The 13,886-nt window shown below is 44.7% G+C and overlaps 1 protein-coding gene across 8 annotated transcripts in view; it reads left to right on the top strand.

The window, feature by feature from the left end:
* FBRSL1 (fibrosin like 1) overlaps positions 1-13,886 on the top strand; it is a 615,070-nt gene that overhangs the window by 270,957 nt on the left and 330,227 nt on the right. For all 8 annotated transcript variants that reach the window (XM_087705779.1, XM_087705776.1, XM_087705775.1 and 5 more), the window contains exon 4: positions 2,215-2,250. In XM_087705779.1, coding sequence (XP_087561905.1) covers positions 2,215-2,250 — 36 coding nt within the window. The remainder of the gene's footprint in view (positions 1-2,214; positions 2,251-13,886) is intronic.

The following is a 13,886-nucleotide window of genomic DNA, read 5'->3' as shown; positions in this document are numbered from 1 at the left end:
CCAGGTCTCCTGTTGTCTTTTTCATTACTTTGCTCCTGGATCATCTCTCGCCTACTTCGAGAGGTTGGGTAACTCCGGCGGATGGGTTATTCAGCTCTTTTATTTTTATTTTTATTGTTTTAGAAAAAAAAATCCAGAGTAGATGTCTTTTTTTAAAAAAGAACAAATCCCTGTCTTAGAGTCTGTACTTTCATGTTTTGAATAAAAATAAATATTTATACAACAACTACCACAAAAAGTGCAGCGCAAAAGGAAGAACCTTTGCAGTTTTTTTAAAAATTCCAAAATTATTATTATTTTATTTGTGAAAGTTATTTTAATTGTGACGGTCATTTTAATTGTCAGTCTTCTGACACGAATGAATGAATATTCATTCATTCATGTGAGAAGACTCACAATTAAAATAACCATCCCAATGAATGAATGAATGAATTCTAAAATGTCAATTTTAATTTATATACTATTTGTACTTTGATGCTGTGTTGTACACCTCGAGAGGCAGACCCACAAACATACACAGACACAGGTTTTATTGTACAGGCAGTCCTCGACTTATGGCCACAGCTGAGGCCAAAGTCACTGCAGTTGTTCAGTTGGGTCACATGGTCGCTAAACGGATCAGGCTTCCCCATTGACTTTGCTTGTCAGAAGGTCGCAAAAGGGGATCGCATGAACTTGGGATACTGCGACCGTCAATAAATATGTGTCAGTTGTCCACCATCCAAATGTAAATCACGTCACCATGGGGATGATGCAACGGTGCAAAGAATGGTCATAAGTCACTTTTTTCAATGCCGTTGTAACTTCGGATGGTCACTAAGTGAACTGTTGTAAGTCGAGGACTCCCTGTACACCACCCAGGCTCCCTCCTGCTGATCTCCTTGGTTCCATCAATTCACACCTACAATTTAGATTCTTCTCTCTACATATTGCAAGGGTGATTGGGATGTTGGCAGCTTTTTAATGGGATGCTCAGCCAGGGACACACATCAGTGTAGCCAGAACCTTATCAAGGTAGCCCTCAACTTAGGGCTTCACTTAATGACCGTTCAAAGTTACAACGGCACTGAAAAAAGTGACTTAGGACCTTTGCAACCTCCCCATGGTCATGTGATCAAAATTCAGACGCTTGGCAACTGACTCATATTTATGACGGTTGCAGTGTCCTGGGGTCCTGTGATCTATTCTATTCCATTCTATTCTATTCTATTCTATTCTATTCTATTCTTTCATATTTCTGCTCTACTCTATTCTATTCTCATTTCATCTTCTCTTCTCTTCCTTTCCCTTCCCTTCCCTTCCATTTTCTATACCATTCTGTTTCTATTTCTATTTCTATTTCTATTCTAGTTCTAATTCTTTTCTTTCCTTTTTTTTCTTTTCTTTTCATTCTATTCTATTCCATTCCATTCTATTCTATTCCATATTCCAGTGATGGCGAATTTTTTTCGCCTCGGGTGCCAAAAGCACGTGTGGGTGCGCCATAATGTAATCCCTCCCCCGCTGTGCCACCTGTGCATGTGAGTGTGACCCCCTCCCGCTGCCCTGAGCATGCACACACGCACGTCTTTCTTGGAGCCTGGGGAGGGTGAAAACGGCCTCCCCCCGCCCTGCAGAGGCCCTCTGGAGGCTGGAAACAGCCCATTTTCTGACTTCTGGTGGGCCTGGTAGATCCGTTCTTCACCCTCCCCAGGATCCAGCTTTCTTGGAGCCTGGGGAGGGCAAAAAACGACCCAATGGCCCAACTGGAAGTTCAGGAACGAACTTCCGGTTGGCCCGTTGGGCCTGTTTTTCTCCCTCCCCCGGCTCTGGAGGCTTTTCTGAAGCTTGGGGAGGGTGAAAACAGCCTCTCCTGGCCCTCTGGAAGGCTGAAAAATTAGCTGAGGTCTGTCATGCCAGCTAATACTATGGCACACATGCCATAGGTTCACCATCAGAGTTTTATTCTATTCTATTAGGATGCCAGGTTCACTTAACAACTGTGTTACTACCTTTAACAACTGCAGGGATTCACTAAAGAACGGGGGCAAAAAAGGTTATAAAATAGGGCAAAACTCACCTACCAGCATAAATTTCGGGCTCAGTTGTGGTTATAAGTTAAGGGCCACCTGTTTATCCATCGGCCAAAGACCTCCTTTTCTTAAAAATAAATAAATAAAAGCCTTCTTTGCAACTATTTTTACGACTTAACATCAATTTTCTCTTTTTCCACAGAGTTCTGCTCAGTCGTTGTCAGGAAAAGGTTATTCGGTAAGTCATTTTGCGCGTCTTCTACGTTGCTTGTGTTGTTCCTTGACTGGAAAAAGAGTTGGGCCATCTGTTGCGTTTTCTCGGGCCCTGACGCGAAGCAGCGTCCTAAAAATAGGTTTGGGAAGATAAATTCTCCCACTCATGTTTATTACACCTCTCTTCCGAGGAGCGAATGTGCAACATGCTCTCTAAACGAGGGAATATGGACAAGAAAATGGGGTTGTTGTTTTTTGCGCCTTCCCACTCTGAAGTTGTCTCGTTTAATATATGTATGTTTTCTAAGCGTTGATCCCCAGCTCACAGATGGATGTAATATTTTAGGATTCTTTGGATTTGAAGAAAGCAAACTCTTCTGTACTAATAGACATATTGGGTGCTTCGGTAGCACATTGTAGATCATCATTACCTTATTTTAACAACCCCATAATCCCTTGCAGGGTGGAGTCTGGGCAACTGAATTGAGCTAGCAGAGTGTTTACTGGCCGGATACCTTTCTTGTCACCAATGCAGAGTTTTGTTCAGCAGATATATTCCCACAGTGCCCAGAGAAAGAGAGAAATCTGCCTCTACCTAGGATCAAACTCACAGCCTCCTGATTATAAAGCAAGAGCTCCACCTCCTTTGGTAGCGCATTGTAGATGCTCTCCGTCTAATCTGAGAGTCGTAATCAGGAGAGAAATATATATAGGTAATCCTCGACTTACAACAGTTCATTTAGTGGCCAGTCAAAGTCACGATAGCACTTAAAAAACTGCAGTTGATAAGTTAGTCACCCGGTTCTTAAGTGTGATCTGGTTTCTCGTTGCTCGTCAGAAAGTCACAAAAGGGGAATCACATGACCCTGGGACTCTGCAACTGTCATAAATCTGAGTCAGTTGTGTATGAATTCTGATCATGTGACCATGTGGATGCCACAATGGTGGTAAGTGTCAAAAACTTGGCATAAGTTGCTTTTTCCAGTGCCGTTGTAACTGTTCTGACCTCGGCTTCCCCAAAAAGCACGAAGCAGATTCCTTGTCCTGACAAAAAAACCTTTTATTAAACAAATGTGAATTCCTCTCATTCACATTCAGCAACGCCTGGCAAACAGTCTTTCAAAGGTGGATTTATGAGCACAGACCTTATCTAGCTTGGAAAGCTGCCATGTCAATATTTTCCAAACGAAGTGCTATGAAAGGAAAGACTGGGCACAGAGACTCTCTGAGATTCACGGACAGATCTTCACACTCCTGAAACGAACTAATAAACGAATTAACCAATTCTTTCCTGCAAAAGCCCACTCACCTTTCACTCTGCTTTTATTTCCTCTGGGAGGGGCCATTTACCGTCCACCTGTGGCTTCACTCCCAAGTCAACCCCTGTTCCTTAGCTGTTCTGTTATTCTGGCAGCTCTGCGCATGCGCACACTGGGAACAGGCTCCAACTGTTCTGCCTCACTGATATCTGACTCTGAAGGCAGCTGATAACTGTCAGAGAGGTCTGGCGCCCTCTTCTGCCTCCAACATAGAGCCCACATCAGAGTCTTCCCCAGACTCCAGGACTGGCCCATCTTCCTCCCCAACCTCCTCACTGTCCGAATCTGCTGCCAGCTCCGTGAGCAGGTCAGAACAGTAACTTCGAACAGCCTCTAAATGAATGAAGTCGAGGATTTCCTGTACTAACTGGAGCCACTGGAAATGGTGGCTTAGCAACCTTTTGCCTAGCTTTGACTGGCCGTTGAAATCTACAAATTGTGTTTTTGGCTTGCGGGGAGCATCTCCCTCCTTCCTTCTATTTGTAAACTATTTGAAACTTATTTGTAACCTATTTGTAATATATAGACCTATGGAAAAAGACCCCTTCTCGGCTTCTTATCAGCTTTAATTATAGAGTCAAGTTTTTCTTACCTCGGACGTCTGCTAACAAACGGGCAGGGGGGGAGGGGGCAATTTGGCTCTGGCGAGTATTCCTTATTGGAAAAAAAATACTTTTGCCACCACCCTGGTACTAATAAATCACCGAGCAGACATTTTATTGGGCGTTCCAAACCTTTCCTTTTGATCAGCTCAACAAAAAATGATGCATACGAGGGCAGGGTTGTTTATCTCAAAACTGCCAAAGTTCTAAGATTTTGTTTCTTTTTTTAAATTGCTGGGTCTTGCAGAGATCAACTCCACCCAGCCATGAATTTTGGAGACCTCCCAACGAGGGAGGATTTTGTGTTCATGCGTCCTTAAATGTGACCTGAGGGAAATCATTGTGCGCCGAGAGAAGGAAAATGGGGAAATGTTCTGCTTTTCACTGTGTTTTGCTCACTTGATGGCTGTTCCCCTGGCTTGGTAAATAGTTTGCAAGGCTACGTCAGGGGTGTCAAAGTTCATTTCATTGAGGGCTGCATCAGGGTTGGGTTTGACTTGGGGGTTGGGTGGGCAGGGGGCATGGGCAGCTCAATGTCACTCGTGTCGGGGGCACCTGTGGTAGCCAAGTGCTAAGGCAGGACTTCTCTGAGACCCTTCCTCACTCTCATTATAATCTCCTTCCCTCCTTCTTTCCTTCCTTCCTTCCTTCCTTTCCTTCCTTCTTTCCTTCCTTTTTTCCTTCCTTTCCTTCCTTTTCTTCTTTCCTTCCTTCCTTTCCTTCCTTTCCTTCCTTTTTTCCTTCCTTTCCTTCCTTCCTTCTTTCTTTCCTTCCTTTTCTTCTTTCCTTCCTTCTTTCCCTTCCTTCTTTCCTTCTTTCCTTTCTTCTTTCCTTCTTTCCTTTCTTCCTTCCTTCCTTCCTTTCCTTCCTTCCTTCCTTCCTTCCTTCCTTTGTATAGAGTCTTCTACTTGAGAAGATTGGACTAGTTTAATGACAAAAAAAGGACTAGGCATAAAATGATAGCAGTCTTCCAATATCTAAGCCTGTGATGGCGAACCTCTGGCAGGCATCCTGGAAGTGGCATGCAGAGCCATGTCGCCTGGCACGCGCATCATTGCCTGTTCCTCTTCCGGGTTTCTGGTGCGCATGCTTGCGCAACCATCAGCTGGCCTTCGTGCATGCGGCATTGATGGAAACTGGAAGAGCTGGTCTTCCGCTTTCCGGCGTGAGCATGCACACACCGGCCAGGGTGCCATAAAGAAGGTTGCCATAAAGAAGAAGGGACCAAACTATTCTCCAAAGCACCGGAGAACAAGACAAGAAGCAACAGATGGAAACTGACCAAGGAGAGCATCAAAGTAGAACTAGAGAAAAGAATTCCTAAAAGTTAGAACAGTTGACCAGTGCAACGACTTGCCTCTAGATATTGTGGGTGCTCCATCACTGGAGGTTTTGAAGAAGAGACTGGACGAAAAAGTATAGGGGTTGGACTGGAAGACCTCCAAGGTCCCTTCCAACTCTGTTATTCTGCCTTCCTTACTCTATCCCTTTTATGCTTGTAAGCCTCTCGCTCGTGGAGGAGACCTTTAAAACACAGAAGCTTGCAACGAGTTTGTAAACCTTTTATTTGCGCTATTAAAACATCACCTCTGCGATTTGGGATTGCTACTCTTGTAGGTGTCTTGGGTGCTGTGAGCTTTTTTTTAATAATATTTTTTTTTCTGAAGTGAAGCAACCAGGAGGCCAAATATAGAACCGAGTAGATAGTTTTAGCGTCTTTCACCTCCTGTGTGCACTTTCAATATGATTGGTTTGCCTTCCTGTTCCACCAGGCCAAAGGTGGGAGAAAAATACCAAGGTGTCTGTAGAATTGTTTCACAGATGCTTCATATTTCACGTGACTTCTCCTCTCCTGGCAAAGCTACCCACCAAACCACCTTCACCCCTTCCAAAATCTTTTAAATGCATTCTATTTATACTTAATTGCATTCCTCTAACACTGCAAACAATGTAGCCTAAGTGGAAAGAATCGCAAACAAGACAAAATAAGCAAAATATCAAAGAGGGAACAGACAGAGTGTTGTGACCAAGGCTTCCCAAAAACAGAAAGCCGACTCTTCGTCCTGATAAAACCCCTTTTATTTAAGGTGAAAGGGAATTCCTCTCCAACAAAGTCCCAGCAAGCAGTTTTTCAAGAGATTTCACAACTACAGACCTTTATCAGACTTGGAGAGCTGCCAGGCCGATATCTTCCAAACGCCACTCTGTAGCAGACAATACTTGGCAAGAAGTCAGGAACAGATCTTCACCCTAATGAATTGAACTAATGGTCTCCTGCAAACTCCACTCCCCTTTTGTCCATCTATTCCCTATGGGAGGGGCCATTCACTGTCCACCTGTGCCTTACTCCTGAGTCGGCCCTTATTCCTTAGCTGTTCCTTTTGCCTGGCAACTCATCGGGAACAGGCTCCAGCTGTTCTTTCCCCCCACTGATGTCTGACTCCGAAGGCAGCTGATAACTGGCATCCGGCTCTGTCCCCCTCTCTGCTTCCGACACAGAGTCCTCATCAGAGCCTTCCCCAGTCTCCAGGACTGGCCCATGTTCCTGCCCAACCTCCTCACTGTCCGAATCTGCTGCCAGCTCATGCCACAAAACACAGACGGTTGGGGATTTTGCAGTATCCTTCCCCTGCCACGCCCACCAAGCCATGCCCACCGAACGGGTAGCAAAACAATTTGAATTTCACCACTAATCCCATGCCTGGTTTCTAGTAGCACAGCTATAAATTCAGCGAGACCATGTTGACTGTGGACGTCTGTTGGAACAAAACCTACCAAAGAATTGTCTCCTTCTGCTGTATTTGGTCCCCAAATAGTATTCTAAATAAATAAACGGCCAAGTGGAGATAACAGCATAAATCTGGAGGCTGGGCCAGCGGATGGCACCGGTGTGATATATCAACTTTAGTGCATAAATTTCCTTTCAGGCTGTTACTTCCTACCAGTTTTTCTTAGCCTACGGAAACCAATACAAACGTATTTCCCTGTTAATTTATGCCGAAAGCCAAGAACTCTGGAGCAGCTATGGTGAAAATAACATCTTTTTTTAAAAAAAAAATGTTTCCAACAAAGGAGATTGAAGATGGCAGGCTTTGAGGCCTAATCCAAGCCTTTCTCTCTTGAGTATCCAAGTACAGATAATTCCTCGACTTACGACCACAGTTGAGCCCCCAACATTTCTGTTGCTGGACAAGACAGCTGTTAAAGGAGTTTTGCCCCATTCTGCGACCTCACTGGCCGTAGTTGATAAGTGAATCGCTGCAGTTATTAAGCTGGCCACACCATTGTTAAGGGAATCTGGCATCCCCGTTGACTTTGCTTGTCAGAAGGTCGCAAAAGGGTGATCACGTGACCCTGGGACATTGCAAACCGTCATAAATATGAGTCGGTTGCCAAGCGTCTGAATTTTAGTCATGTAACCACGGGGATGATGTAATGATCATAAGTGTAAAAAACAATCCTAGATCTATTTTTTTCAGTACTGTCGTAACTTCAGATAGTTGTAATAGATTATTTAGAAAGAATGCAATCCTAAATTGCATTAACAGAGGGGTACAATCAAGGGAGGGACTAATACCACTCGGTAAAGCCTTAGTAAGTCCACACTTAGAGTACTGTATCCAATTTTGATCACCACACTATAAAAAAGATGTGGAGACGCTAGAAAAAGTGCAGAGAAGAGCAACCAGGATGATGAGGGGACTGGAGGCTAAAACATACGATGAAAGGTTGCAGGAACTGGGCATGGCTAGTCCAGTGAAGAGAAGGACCAGGGGAGACAGGAGAACAGTCTTCCAATATTTGAGGGGCTGCCACAGAGGGGTGGGGGGGGAGGTCAAGCTATTTTCCAAAGCACCTGAAGGCCAGACAAGGAATAATGAATGGGAACTGACCAAGGAGAGATTCAACCTGGAAATAAGGAGGAATTTTCTGACAGTGAGAACAATCAACCCATGGAACAGAAGTTGCCTTCAGAAGTTGCGGGAGCTTCATCACTGGAAGCTTTCAAGGAAGATATTGAACTGCCATCTGTCAGAAATGGTGTAAGGTCTCCTGCTTGGGCAGGGGGTTGGGTTAGATGACCTCCAAGGTCCCTTCCAACTCTGTTAATCTAATCTTATTTTCCAAAGCACCCAAAAGCAAGACGAGAAACAATGGATGGAAAATGAACAAGCAGAGACTCAACCTGGAAAAAAGGAGGAATTTTCTGACAGTGAGAACAATCAACCCATGGAACAAAAGTTGCCTTTGGAAATTGAGGGAGTTTCATCCCTGGAGGCTTTCAAGGAGAGACTGGACTGCCATCTGTCAGAAATGGTGTGGGGTCTTGGATGCAGGTTGGACTAGATGATCTGCAAGGTCCCTTCCAACTCTGTTAATCTAAGTTTTTTTAAAAAGGAAGGAGGGCCCACCAGGATGCCAGCTTTTGATTACTCAGTAATTGCTTTCAAGTTATCAGCCCTCCCTCGATGTTCCTGAGATCCTGCAAAATCCTTACCAGTGCTGGGCACAGGGCAAAAACTAAAAACGAAATAAAATGCAGCAGCTTGGAGGCCAAATGGCCTGATGGCACCGGGGTGTGTATCTCCTGCATTTATGCAAGTCACCCAGCGAGTGTGCGTGTCTCCTAAAAACATATTTTTGGTTTTTACGGTTCCCTTAATTTGCTTGCGAAATGCCCCCTCCCCCTTCTGCTTCCAATTAAGCCGCAGTCCTGCTTTTAATTACAATCAAATGTCCCATAAATTTTCACTCATCCTCAAAGCCATAAATGATCATGCACATATGTGTGTGCGCACACACACACACACATACAATACACACAAATACGCACACACGCAGAGAGCACCAGATTTGGTTGTCTTGGTTTCCAAAGAGCCAAGTTTGAGGTTTGCGTTGCTGTCACAAAGGAAAACAGGGCATTTTTCCCTCCTTGCTTTGTTTATGAGAACCTAATTGGATGCTATTGATTTACATAAACTTAACATGTTCTCCTGGCTTCAGTCATCATAATCTACTTTGGAAAACCTCAAGGCAGCGATGTCATCCTATTCCGTTTCCCAGGGTTTCCTTTGTTGCGTTCTCAACAACTTCATTTTGACCAGAGGAGGTGAGAAAGGAGAAGAACATAGAACAGCAGAGTTGGAAGGGGCCTCAGAGGTCTTCTAGTCCAACCCCCTGCACCATACCATACTGGAGAAATGACTGTCCGATCTCTTGTTAAAAAAACTCCGATGATGGAGCACCACAACTCCAGGAGGCAAGTTGTTCCACTGATTAACAGAATGGCAGAGTTGGAAGGGACCTTGGGGTTTTTCTAGTCCAAGCCCCTGCTCAAGCAGGAGACCCTATTCAATTCTGTACAAATGACTGTCCAGTTTCTTCTTAAAAGCCTCCAGTGATGGAGCACCATCTGTAATTCTGAACTTCTGAAGGCAAGCTATTCCACTGGTTAATTGTTCTTACTTAGTTTCTCCTCAGTTCACTTAGCTCTTTAGTTTGCTTCTCTCCTTGATTAGTTTCCATCAGTTGCATCTTGTCCTGCCTTCAGGTGCTTTGGGGAATAGGTTCACCCCCACTTCTTTGTGGAAGCCCCTCAAATATTGGAACCTTCTCCATTTAAACTGCTTAAGAGTTTGCTTGCTAACTCATCAATTGTTTGTGACTTATGCATATTTCATATATGGCTCTTTCCCACCCCCCTCCTCCCCATTGGCCGGTAGCAAAGGAGACAGCTCCCCACTCCATTCTGTATCTTCTCCAACTTTTTGAATTATGGTTATGAGTTCTCCAGCAGAACCCAAATAACATTCAAGTCAGGACTTGTGAACCTCTAGGGTTTAAAAAGAAAAAAAAGGAACGGCTCCAGGAACAAGAGAGAGGGGGGGAGAGAGAGAAAGGAAGGAAGGAAGAAAAGAAAGAAAGAGAGAGAAAGAAAAAGAAAGAGCGAGAGAAAGAAAAAGAGAAAGAGGGAAAGAGAGAGAAAGAAAAGAGGAAGAGGGAGAAAGAGGGAGAGAGAGAAAGAGAGAAAGAAAAAGAGAGAAAGAAAAAAGAGGGAGAGGGAGAAAGAGGGAGAGAGAGAAAGAAAAAGAGAGAGAAAGAGAGAGAAAGAAAAAGAAAGAAAGAAAAAGAGAGAAAGAGAGAAAGAAAAAGAGAGAGAGAAAGAAAAAGAGAAAGAGGGAAAGAGAGAAAGAAAAGAGAAAGAGAGAGAGGGAAAAGAGGGAGAGAGAGAAAGAGAGAGAAAGAAAAAGAGAGAAAGGAAAAAGAGGGAGAGGGAGAAAGAGGGAGAGAGAAAGAGAGAAAGAAAAAGACAGAGGAAGAAAGAGTGAAAGAAAAAGAAAGAGGGAGAAAGAGAAAGAGGGAGAGAGAAAGAAAAAGAGAAAGAGAGAGAAAGAAAGAGAGGGAGAAAGAGAGAAAGAGAAAGAAAGAGAGAGAGAAAGAAAAGAAAAAGAGGGAGGGATGGAGAAAGAAAAAGAAAGAGAGAGAGAAAAGAAAAAAGAGGGAGAGAGAGACACACACAGAGGGGGGGGGACTCTGATGTGCTTGAAGAGCACACAGTGAGTGTACTGCCTGGGTATCCATCATGTCAAGACTGATGCCTCTTGATGCTTGCATTTCCCCCCTGGCGTTGCATGCGAGCATTAGAAGGCCGAAACAGGAAGTTTGTAAGTTTCAGCGTCTTCAGCTATCAGCATAATATCTGTGGTCAGTCAGTCCCCTGACATGGTTTGCGGCCGTTTTCTGGTTCAGCAAGAGCGCCTTTTTTTCTGCTGATTTAGCATCGGTTCCCACCTGCCTAATCAATGTGTGCTGTTAAGTTAAAAAAAAAATTCTGGTTGCTTGGCGGATTCCCAGCCGCGCCCCTGCAGAACGACTCCACCACAGAGAGACCAATGATGGGCAGGTCCTTGCAAAACAGAGGAAGCACAAGAAAAAACAGAACGTGCTTTGAACGCTTATTCCTAATCTGCAGGGGAAAATGCTTATCGGGTTTCTTGCGCCAAGGTCTTTGTTCAGTGAGCAGATCTGGCTTGTGGATCTCCGATTTGAGTGGCAGATAAGATCCCTTCACTGACTCGGGATGCCTTGGGACCGCAAATCCCAGAATTCCCTAGTGCTGTGGCGATGATGGAAGCCGCAGCTTCCCAAGGCCTCTGGAAGGAGGACATGGGGAAGCCAAACCCTTGCAAAGTTTTGTGCCTGCTGGTTGTCTATGGAGAGTCTCAGCCATGCAGATCATAGTTGTCCCAAAGGTGCTTTTTCAAGAGGCAACTGGACTTTCTTGGGGTTTTTTCTTTCTTTTCCTTGAAGACATTTCACTTCTCATCCAAGAAGCTTCTTCAGCTCTGACAAGATGGTGGGGAATGGAAAGATTTATATATCTGTCTTAATGTATTTTCTATTCTTCCTGTTGTCGTCTTCCTTTATTTCCAATTTCCTTATTTTCTAGCCATTGGTAAAATGCTCTTGATGCTCAGCAAAACTCTTGGGGATGCCATCTCTGCTGGACAGCAGCCTCTCCAATCTTCTCCACCAGAACAGAAATGGTTCCTTGTGAGATTTAAAATGTGAGAATCAGGGATAATGCAGTTGAGTAGTTTTCTTCTCCCTTATCTGGCACAGAGACCAATTGAAGCCCGTGGAATCTACTTCTGGGTAGACACACTTAACATTGCCTTGCGTGACAAATTCAAGCAGAAACGTTTTTGTCAAGCGACTTGGTAGAGAAAAGGGACGTGGTTTTGGAAAGCTGCTTGTTAGGGAAGCTTCTTTGCCTCAGTCGGTTTCCCGTCTTAGCAACAGCACTAGCAATAGGGTTTAGACTTATAGACCGTTTCATGGGGCTTTACAGCCCTCTCTAAGCCTCTTGCCCCCAACAATGTGGGTCCTCATTTACTGACCTCAGAAGGATGCAAGGCTGAGTCAACCTTGAGACAGTCAGGCTCGAACTGCTGGCTGTGGGCAGAGTCAGCCTACAATACAGCATTCTAACCACTAAGCCATCATGGATGGGTGGGTAGGATGGAAGGATGGATGGATGGATGGATAGATGGATGGATGGATGGAAGGAAGGAAGGAAGGAAGGAAGGAAGGAAGGAAGGAAGGAAGGAAGGAGGGAGGGAGGGAAGAAAGGGCAATAGCACTTAAACTTATATACCGCTTCACGGTGCTTTACAGTGCCTCTCTAAGCAGTTTACAGAGTCAGCATATTGCCTCCAAAAATCTGGATCCTCATTTTACTGACCTCGGAAGTCTGAGTCACACTTGAGATGGTCATGATCAAACAGGAAGGAAGGAAGGAAGGAAGGAAGGAAGGAAGGAAGGAAGGAAGGAAGGAAGGAAGGAAGGAAGGAAGGAAAAATAATAGCAATAGCACTTTGACTTATATACCAATTCCCAGTGCTTTCCAGCCCTCTCTAAATGGTTTGCAGAGTCAGCCTCTTGCCCCCAACAATCTGGGTCCTCATTTTACCCACCTCGGAAGGACAGAAGGCTGAGTCAACCTTGAGCCTGGTGAGACGATTCCAGCTAAGATGCCTGCGCAACATTCTGCACATAACTCTACAGGACCGATGGAAAAACGAAACAGTATTGCAGCTGTGTAAAAAACCAAACTACAATCGAACTTTACCTAAGAAGACAACGACTTAGATGGTTTGGACACGTTTGCCGTATGGACAATAGCCGATTACCTTACCGATCGATTAACTCGCTGCGACCGGATGAGTGGAAAATTGCACGAAATGCCCCAAAGAAAACGTGGATATCCCAAGTGGCTCACGATCTTCAACCACTCCATTTCTCGATAACCGATGCCCAACAAGCCGCCCTAAATCGGAATCAATGGCGTGCTGTAATCCGTGACGTCCTGCCCCTGGCCTTCACAATGCAACGGTCACTGCCTTATGGACGTTGACATTTACGAAGATTAAGTCCAAGTCCAAGATTCGATCTGCCAAGCTGCTGGCAGCCAGCGATCAGCAGAAGTAGCCTGCAGTTCTGCACTCTACTAACCACTGCACCACCGCAGCTCATTTTCAAATGAATTCTCCTTCCCTGTCCCAACCCAAAACCATCACCTCTGTATCTATTCGCTTGTGCACAAAGGTGTCTTTGAGATCTGCAGCTTCCAAATCCATTTAGGATTTTGGGGCTTCTGATGGCATTGCCAGGCATTGCCCCCCCTGCGTTTACGGCTCCGAGCCATTTCCTTCGATGCCGTGATCACGATTGCACCTGGCCTAGACCACCATGTGTTAATTGAACCAAGCAGCACTTTTGATGACTGGTTGCTTTTTATTTATTTATTTAACAACAGCTCGGAGGGAACGGCCTACAGATTATATATAGCATCAGTTTCCCAATTAAAGTTTTACAGGAAAATGCTGTCTCTGTTTTTGTGCTCCCGGGCGTTTTTTGATTGGGTTCCCTCCAGCCGTGGGGCAGATCATCCGTGCGTGGCTGCAAAGCATCCATTTGAAACCCTGAAATATTTATGGATCTTTCCCCTTAATATTGAAATGCGATTCCAGGAGGTATCTTCCCTGTGCATATATTTTGTAATAAAATGCCTGGAAGCTGGCACTTAGCCTGTGAATGATGCTTGGTTTATTTGTTTTAAATAATAAAAGTATTTATTAGAGATGGGGAACTGGTCAGATTTGCAGACAACACCAGGCTGGCAGGAATAGCCATCACTCCAGAGCAGCGGTCACCAACTGGTGGTCCGTGAGAAAATG

Source organism: Thamnophis sirtalis, unplaced genomic scaffold (assembly GCF_051295495.1).
Source record: "Thamnophis sirtalis isolate CommonGarterSnake01/CBP01778 unplaced genomic scaffold, rThaSir2_p1.2 scaffold_2, whole genome shotgun sequence".
NCBI lineage: Eukaryota > Metazoa > Chordata > Lepidosauria > Squamata > Natricidae > Thamnophis > Thamnophis sirtalis.
The sequence above is the reverse complement of the archived record's forward strand: the minus strand, read 5'-3'. Positions and strand labels throughout refer to the sequence as shown.